The following is a 9,189-nucleotide window of genomic DNA, read 5'->3' as shown; positions in this document are numbered from 1 at the left end:
CCCTCACTCCCAATTCCCTCCGCCTCTCCCCCACAACGGCCAACCCCACGAGTCTATGGACTGCCCCCCAAACACCCCAGAGGCCCATCACCCGATTAATCCCCTCCACTGGCTTCAAAACTGCTCCTCGCCTCCCAGGCGCCCAGTTATTGATTTTTACAGGCACTCCAACACCTCAACTCTCAGGTGTCCCAAAATGAATCAACTTCACGGTCTCCCTCACGGTCCCCTCATCACCCATCACCAGGGGCGGGCCAAGTCTCTCTCTTGACGCACACACTCACTGTCCCCCATTCCTACAGAGCCCCAGTTCCCTAACGCTGCCCCCCATCCTGCTCCCTCCCTCCTCCGCGCCGCCCCACAACCCCCATCCCACCTGGACCGGACTCGGCGCGTGCGCTGCGGGGCCGTCCTCCCGGGCCTTCCTTGCGCCAGCTCCGGGGCCAGTTCCTGCGCGCGTCGCGGTCGCCGCGAGCCGGTCCGCGCCGGGATCACCGCGTGATGGCGGCAGTAGCGGAGGGTGCCCCCAGGGCCGCAGCCTCACCGTCGGCCCCCCACCCCCCACACTTTTACCCCTTGGGGCCGCGGCACCTAAACTGACACAACCCGACGGCGGAAATGTCCGCGCGGAACTACATTTCCCAGAGTTCCGCGCGTCCCATAACCACACTTCCCAGAGGGCTCTGCGGCGCGCCTAGCTGGATTAACAGTTTGGCGGTTTGAAGCCCCTCTGCCGCCGCCTGGAAGTGCGAGAACCCACGGACGCGGGGTACCGTCTGTGCTGCCGCTCAAAATGTGTTTGTGAGCCAACAGTAAATGTGTCACCAGGGGAAACTTATGTATCATTTCCATTTTAGATTATAAATCAAAGTAATTTATAAAATGAAAGTATTATAGGTATGTTTTAGTTCATGCCATCCAACAGTGCAAGCAAAAGGAATACAAATAAAATTAGATATTTAGGGAGAAATTAAATCTAGTTATGGAAAGAGAAGGAAAGTAATGAATATGATAGCAGAACTTGAGGAATTAAAATAGGAAAACTAAACTTGATAAATCATTTTAAAAATAAATATAAAATACTAGAATTTTTTTTAATCAAAAAATGGGAGAATGAGACACGGATGGACCTTGAAGGCATTATGCTAAGTAAAATAAAACAAATAGTATGTGATCTCATATGCATTTTCATTTTAATGTAGTTCACATTATTTTCTAATTTTCCTTTTGATTTCTTCTTTGAGAAGGGGTTACTTAAAAGTGTTTTTTAAATTTCAAAATATATGGAGATTTACTGCATTTTTTTCTGGGATTGATTTCTAATTTAATTCCGCCATTGTTAGAAAACATTGTATGATTTCAACCCTTTTAAATACATTGAGAAATATTTTGTGACTAATTCTGGATAATGTTCCACGTGCAGATAAAAGTTATGCATATATAACATACTTTAGATAGTGTTCTATGTCGATAACTTTGAGTGGATTCCTAATATCATTTGAGTCCTTTCTGTTCTTGCTAAGTTATTTGCTTTTATCTTTAAATTTCCTTTGTTTTCTCTTGGCTTACTTTGGTGTTAATGGCTTTATAAGAATTAAATTCACTTATTTTGTTTTATTTTTACTGTTATAACTACTCGAGTTTAAAATTTCCTGTCATCACTGCGTTAAGGTTTTCCCATGAATTCTTACTGTTATCTACAATTTTACCTGTAGTTCCCTATTTTATTCAGCATTTGAATAGAAAGTTTTTTAAAAAGATATTCAGCCAGAAAGTCCTTTTTAAATTATGCTATTTATAGTTTTGTTGCATTGTTATGAGAGATTGTTTGAGCTGTCTTGGACAGAGAGAAGTATGTTAATATCTCCTATTATTGGTGTTCTTCTATTTATTTCTCCTTTTATCTACTGTAGTTTCTCCTTTATTAAGTTGCTAACTGTATTATTTGGTGCACTGATTATCAAAACCGTTTCACGACCTTGGGAACCGCAGCTTGTAGCCTCACGGTGTCCCTCTCTGCTGTGCCTTGTGGTCTGCAACCTATCTTAACATCAAAACCTGAGCAAGCCTGCCTCTTCCGCCGAGGCCGAACTCTTCCCGGGACTGAGTGCGCTGTGCAGGAGATGGGGTGTTGCGGAGTCCTGGGCGTACGTACCCGAGGCCACTCGTGGAACCCCGCCCGCCCGCCTGCCTTTCCCGTTAGGCTCCGCCCCTCTTCGCAAACTCGCCTTCGTGTTGGAAGCTGGGCCAGTTAGCAGGGTCCTTCGCAGAGAATTCTGGGAGGTGTAGTTTTCTTCTAGGGTCATCCCGTCCGGCGCGTCGACGCATGACGCACTTCCGGGTGCGCCGCACCGCGGCCGAGGTCGGTGCGCGCTTGCTGGGCTATACCTGGCTCGTCGTCAGTGGACGTGAGCTAGCGGGAGACATTCTGAGTTTCAGTGGCCGTGGAGGCGCGGAGTTAACCTGGACCGGGGCGTCCACTGCAGACCAGCATCTTGGCCAGCGAACTCTCCACGGTTGGTCTGGGGCGTGGACGAAGTCAGCTCGAACTCGGTCCCTCCCTGGGCCGCAGAGCGGTACAAACATCGCTCCGATCCCCTCTGTCCAGGCTCGGAGGCCCCGTCCCTGCGAACTCAGCCCCGGGCCCTCCCTCTGTGGGACGTGAGGTCCCTCCTGGGCGGGGCGGGGGGAAGCAGCAGGGCGATCCTGACGGGACGGTTCGGTTCTCTCCTCCGCAGCCTACACGAAACAGCGCGGGATGGCCACCAGGTTGCGGACAGCGTCGTGTTGGGTAAGTGGAGACTTTATTACTTTTCAGAGCTTACTCGGCGCCGAGTGTGGACATTGTCATCCCTTCACGGTCACATCCAGGGCCTGAACTCACGGCCTGTCCTTCCACCTCCACCTCCCCCCAACCCCGTCCCTGGATCTCACAGAACGTTCCTTGTCTTCTAGCATTCTGTGTCTGGTGCTCTCTGCTTTGGCGGTCATACTTCACTGCCAGCTGCGGACACTGAGCTGAAGGGAGTGAGAGCCCCTACGGAAATGATCTGTATCATTTGAGGTTTTTCACCGAGACAGGTTCCGAGTTGTCTTCACAGCCAGATGTCTAGGGCCTCATTATGGAAATCACCCTGCTTTTTTTTCATGTTTGTCCAAATGCTTATTTACTGAGGGTCTTTCTGTGTGCTGGACCCTGGGGCTGGTGCTTTCGGTGCAGTGGTAAGTTATGTACCAGTTCTTGTTTTAGAGGAGCCATGGTCTGGAAGGGAGGGTAATCGAGTGAACACTGGGCACGGTGGCAGGTGAATGGGTAGAGAAAGGAGGCTGGGAGGAGTTGGGCGCAAAGCAGGAAGGAGCCGTTTTGGAGGAGGGCCGGGCCAGTGGACCATCTGGACTATGCAAGTGGGTGATGGAGCGAGCCAGAGGGAGACTTGGCAGTGCTTGCTGACCTTCTGACCTGTTGCACACGGCGGTGGTTTCCGGCCTTGGGAACACTGCTAGAAGCAAGGGCAAGAGTGTAGCGATGTAGGTGTTGAATATGGGCATGACCGAATAGAGCCACGAAAAGGACCAAGAAGGGGACTCGGTGGTGACAAGGAACAGACCACAGTGCAACAGGATGTTTTCTTCATGCAAACTTGAGAAAAGAGAACTTAATACAATGGAGTGTCCTTTAATTTCTCGGATAAACTTCCTTGTCATAGTTTGCTATGTGCCTGTGTACAGTATTCATTTTACTTTACTATTATTTTTCTCTAGGTGTTTTGATCAGAGTTAATAAATGAAATTAGTCTACAGTTTGTGCTGTCCTCGCCTGGTTTTGTCTGTGTGGTTACGCAAGTTTGTATGGTGCACTGTACGGCTGTCCCATCGTTTCCCCTCTCTGCATCAGATTAGATATGGAAATTTTCTGTTCTTTGGGTGCTGATAGAACTTACTTTTAAGTATGGTGCGGAGCCATACTCTTTCTGCAGAAAGTATACCTCTGATTACTACTTCGGTTTATTTTATGATTGTTGACTACTCACCCTGGCTTTCCTGATTTTTTCTGGGCTAATTTTGGTTACTTTTATTTTCCTAGAAGATTTTCCATTTCTTCTAAGTTTTCAAATTCATTAGAACAAATTTGTAAGTACAGTCAATTCTACTTTTATGTTTGATTTAAAAATGTGAATTTGTTTCAACGTGATCGATATCTTAAGGCAGTGGTCCCCAACCTTTTTGGCACCAGGGACGGGTACTCCCATGGGAATAATGCCTGATGGTCTGAGGCGGTGATGCTAGCGCTGGGGAGCGGCTGCAAATATAGATGAAGCTTCGCTTGCAGGCCCGCAGCTCATCTCCTGCTGTGCAGCCTGGTTCCTAACAGGCCCAGGGATTGGCGACCCCTGTCTTAGGGAACAAAGTGACCTGTCTGATTTCAGATAAATCTCTTTCTACCACTTTATAATAAGCTGTAGCCCCTCTGACAGCCAAACATCAGGTCTTTTTCAAGGTAAAGTGACATTTATTGTAGCCTTTATGTATTTCTTAACCATTAAATGTATAAAACTGCTACTGTTTTTATTAGGTTCCTGATTTTCTTTTATGCTCATAAGCCCTGTGGTTTCACTGTGCAACTTTGCATAGTAGTGATTTTGTTTGTTTGTTTGTTTGGTAACATACGCGTAACATACATTACAGTAGAACTGCCTGTGTATACAAATCTCTTATAAATTTTAATACAGACCCTGGCTTGGTCATAATAGTTACGGCAGCTTAAATAATTTTTGGCCAATTAAAAAGTTTTAATAGTTTCTTTGTGTTTTATTTTTATTCTTAGCAAGCTTAAAAAATAGTAAAAGGCTTGCAATAAAACAAGCCTCCTGCTTTACTCCGACTCTGCTCTGCACCTTTCTTTTTCTGTCTTGTCCCCCGAATCAGCCACTTTGGTCTGCGTTCACTCTTGCAGCATCTGCCTCGAGCTTTTATCCGGTCACGTCGGTATGCCTTGCTTTGTTTGTTGTCCCTGTGTTATGAAGAAACTGGCTTGATGGGTGGCCCGGAGGGACTTCATTACGATATGGACAAGTCGCAGCTTTATTTTCTGCGTTACAGCTTCAGACATGCCCTGCCAACGCTCCCTCCCCGGTCCTGGCGGTTATCTCAGTGAGAGCTCCTTATGTTCTGGCCCCATCTTACTTGGCTGTCAGTTACTTTCAGACAGCGGAAAGTCCAGTCCATACTCTAGTTCCAGCCCCAATGCTTCCCTAACTTGGGCAGAGGGGAGATCAGGGCGCTTTCTCTCTATTCCCACTGCATCTTCTAGTTGCCCTCCTGTGGGGGGGTCCCCTAGGTAGGGATGGGAAGATCAGTGGTTAGAGGTTAGACGCTTCTGTCTGGCAGTCAGTGGCCAGCCCCATGGGGGTTGCTTGGAGCCTGTGACAGGGCTCTACCTTGTATGTTCCTGCTGTGAGCCGTTCTCTCTCCCACCTCTTCAGGCTCCCCCAGAATCGCGCTTGCTGTCTCTTCTCTCCGGGGCCCTTCTCCCTGCAGGCAGTGCTGTTGAGGAGGAGTGTGTCCCGGTGTCGAGTCCGGGAACCTTCTGGGTGTCAGCTGCCACCTGCCTGCCTTTGCGGAGCGCTCTAGCAGTCTTGTCTTCAGAATTTCCCCCAGGAAACACATAGCAGATTGGATTCCTCACTTACTGAAATCCTAACACAGGTCTGTCCCTCCTGACGGCGGGCTTAGTGGACATCTGGGCTGCGCGTGAGACACTGTCCCCTCCCCATCCCCCTACAGGCACTCTCCTGCACGGGGCACTTCTCCCTCAGTGACCCACTTCAGTGGCTTGCTTCTCTCCAGCAGCTTCTTCACTGTCATCCGCCCGTCGTCCCTCAGGCTCCCGGGCTCCTCGAAGGGCAGCATCTTCGGTTTGCTTGGCCAGGACCCTTCTGTCCTCAGCACTCCACGTGCCGTGTCACCTCCATCAGGACGTCCTCTGTCTGTCTGCACATCATGCCCAGAATCCCGCCCCTGCTCTTTGCCCCACTGCGCTCGCTGCGGCCCCAGCTACCTTCCTCTCCCCCTGGAACCGGAACCAGAACCGGACCGCTCCCTTCTCCACGGCAGTCAGGGTGGCCTCGGATCCGAGGCAGAGCGCACCCCTCCTGTTCAGGGCCTCTGGTGGTTCCTCCTCACTTGGAATAAAATCCCAAGTCCTTGCCATGTCCCATGAGCCCTGGTGGGCCTCAGTCGCAGCCACTTATTTTCTTGAAAGAAGGCTTGGAATTCACCTGTTTGGCGCGTTTTTTATAGTGCCAGGCTCTCACTCCCACTGAGACCCGGGTCGGGCTGAACAGCTGGCAAGATGCCAGACGCTTCTGGAGTGTCAGACCTTCCCATGCGGCACCCTTATTTAGAATTGTTCTCTCCATCTCTGTGCAAAACGTACCCTAGGCATGTTTTTACAAAGACTCAAACACTGTTTCATTTGCACGTATAGATGTTTGTTTCCTTGTATAAGACCGAAAGCTTCTCGAGGGCAGAAGTGTACTTTACTCACCCTGAAATCCTCAGGACACGACAGAGTATCTGGCCCACAGAACTCAGAGGTTTTTTCTTAAACTGTTCTTTCTCAACACATGCGCGAGCCTGGAGGAGGCAGCGCGAAGGAACATTGCTCCTTCCCCGCTTCCTCTCCGTCCTTCCCACGTCCCCTACTGTGATTGCATCCGATTGAGTGGGGTGTATATTATTACAGGGGTTATTGTCATTCAAGGATGTATCCATGGAGTTCACCTGGGAAGAATGGCAGCTGCTGGATCCCACGCAGAGGTACCTGTACAGAGAAGTGATTCTGGAAAACTACCACAACCTGGTGTCTGTGGGTGAGTCCAGCTGCTCTGTTTAGCTGCTGTGAATCTTAGTTGCCATACCTTTTCTTTTGTTGATCAACCCTGGGGCCTCTGAAGTACTTGAAGATTATGGACTTAAACTTTAGGGGTCAAATGTTCTTTTTCTCTATTCGGCTGTCACCTCTTAATTGTGGTCTTTCCCCAAGTGCAAGCAGCAGTTCATTCTCTAGCTCCCGCTCCCTTAGTCCCTGGCAGTTCGGCCCACATCCTTTGTGATTTTCCATTAACAGGGTATCATGGCACCAAACCCGATTTAATCTTCAAGTTGGAGCAAGGAGAAGAGCCCTGGATCCTAAGTGCCAGAATTTCTCACGAGAGCTGTGCAGGTGGGTGAGCGGCAGCCAGGAAGATGGGAGCCGGGGGCGTGCACCGCGCAGCCCGCGGGCCGTGCTGGACGCGGAGACCTCCGTTTGAAGTCCTTGAACCACCGGGGTGACTTGGTGTGAGCCTGCGAGCTCCTCAGATGAGGAAATGGCGGGTGGTCTTCACGTTTGGCCTTTCTTTTCCTGCCCTGGCTCTGAGAGGTAGGCCTGCTCGCCCTCCATGCACTCCGCTCAGTGCTCTTTTGGGGTGAGCTTCCTTCCTTCTGGCACCTTTCTCTGCCTTCCTTCCATGGTCATGGATGCATCAGGCACCCAGCCCTAAGGGAATCCCTCTCTCTCACGTGGCGTGACTCGTGCTGCCTCTTCCCTTCCATCTGCTTTCCCCGTGGCCTTCCGCGGTGCGGTCCCCGAGACGACGCCAGCCCTCCCTCCCTCTCGCCTCCACTGTCACAGGAGATTTCATTGCTTCCTTCTCTCTTCTCACACTGGTCACTTTGAAATTATAACTGTTACTTTCTTGGGCACTTTTCTTAAAAGGATTTCAAAAGTTGGCCTCGTCTCCCCGGTATCGTTAAGTGACTTTACGTTTCCCCGGCTTCTTGTCTCTTTTGCGTTGTCCAGAGGGGTCCGTTTCTCCAATTTGACTGTCCGCTCCTACATTGTAACTGTAGGAAGCCTCCTCCATTCTGAAAATTTGAGCTTTTCTCTCCCAGCGTTGTAACATCAGCACTGACTTTCTCATCCTCTTTTTCTGACCCACTCCAGTCCTGGCTTTCACGTGCTGGCCGGCGCCCCGTGCTCTCGCGCTCTGCATTCTCATCAGCGTCAGCGGCGGGGGGGACTTCTTCTGCACCCCCACTTCCTCCTCACTTTTCCCATTTTTAGTGCTGCTGCCGGACTTCTGGTCCTGTATCCTGACGGCTGGGGGCTCAGATTGTTAGCCACATTTGAGAACTCGAATCTGCTCCTCAGCTGTTGCTGCTGGATTTATTTTTGTGAGCATCCTATCACCAGTCCAAGAAAATAAACAAGTATCTTAGACCTCTGACTCAACCAGAGTAAACAATAAGAATCTGTAGTCTCAAAGACATTGTGTCTGTCGTAGGACAGCAGCTCCCCAGTGCCTTAAGTCAGAGGCTCAGTGACGTCAGAGGCATCCGCTTTGTCATCTGCGGATGTTCGCTTTTCCCTTCAGTGTGGGCGGGTAGGTATCTCAGTGACAGGCATCCCATGTAGACACAGCAGGAACCACTGGGTAAGTCCTATTCCCTTCCACGATATCTCTTTCGTCGGGGCCCAGAATCCTTCCCAGAGGCCTCCCACATTTTCTTAACAACTGCTGCTAGTGCCTAGAGCAGTCGCGACGTGGGGCTTGGGCTCTGCCTCTGCTGCCCGGATCCCTTGGGCCACATCCTCAAGGGCTGCTGCACAATAGAGGGGGAGATGCCTTTGGGTGCGCAGTGAACGGTGTGTGTCAGAATCCCACCTCTGGGACTCAGCGTGCTCTTCTGCCCACCTGTATGTCTTCAGAAATGCCGATGTTAACATGCAAGGCCGTCACCCTTCCCAAAGTGGGGCAGTGCGTGTTCTCATCCTACCCCTGAGCCCAGTTGCAATCTAGGACCTTGGGATGTGTGCAGTACCATTGGACAGGTAAGATTGTGGCCTCACGATCTGAATTGACATGTAGTTAGGCAGGTAGTCTATTGCAGCTATTGCAGACATACACGGTGGTGGGGAAGGAAAAGAACATTCTAATAGAAGCCCCTCCTTCCAGAAGGGGAGGAGGGGAGACAGCAGCCATCAGTCATCCCATGCTTGCTTCATCTCTCTGAGAAAATGGTTAGGGAAGACTCGTTTCCCTAATGTTGGTGTAATTTCCTCGTTAGCCAGTTCACAGCTCCTGGCACTTCACTCCAAGAGGGTCTCCCTTCCTGGTGTCCTCCTTGGCCACAGATGAGGTAAGG

General features: G+C 50.2%; 1 protein-coding gene across 10 annotated transcripts in view; it reads left to right on the top strand.

Moving 5' to 3' along the window:
- Positions 1–2,327: 2,327 nt before the first annotated feature.
- The window catches only part of ZNF26 (zinc finger protein 26), a 12,220-nt gene continuing 5,358 nt past the window's right edge, over positions 2,328–9,189 (top strand). For 2 of the 10 annotated variants that reach the window (XM_023537398.1, XM_023537399.1), the window contains exons 1-5: positions 2,328–2,576; positions 2,739–2,791; positions 6,746–6,872; positions 7,130–7,225; positions 9,112–9,183. In XM_023537398.1, the coding sequence (XP_023393166.1) occupies positions 2,759–2,791; positions 6,746–6,872; positions 7,130–7,225; positions 9,112–9,182 (327 nt within the window). In that variant the 5' untranslated portion in view covers positions 2,328–2,576; positions 2,739–2,758 and the 3' untranslated portion in view covers position 9,183. The other 8 variants (XM_023537392.1, XM_023537391.1, XM_023537397.1 and 5 more) reach the window with 7 other exon arrangements.

This window comes from Pteropus vampyrus, unplaced genomic scaffold, assembly GCF_000151845.1.
Source record: "Pteropus vampyrus isolate Shadow unplaced genomic scaffold, Pvam_2.0 Scaffold189, whole genome shotgun sequence".
In the NCBI taxonomy this organism is placed as follows: Eukaryota; Metazoa; Chordata; class Mammalia; order Chiroptera; family Pteropodidae; genus Pteropus; species Pteropus vampyrus.
This window is presented reverse-complemented; position numbering and strand designations above follow the sequence as displayed.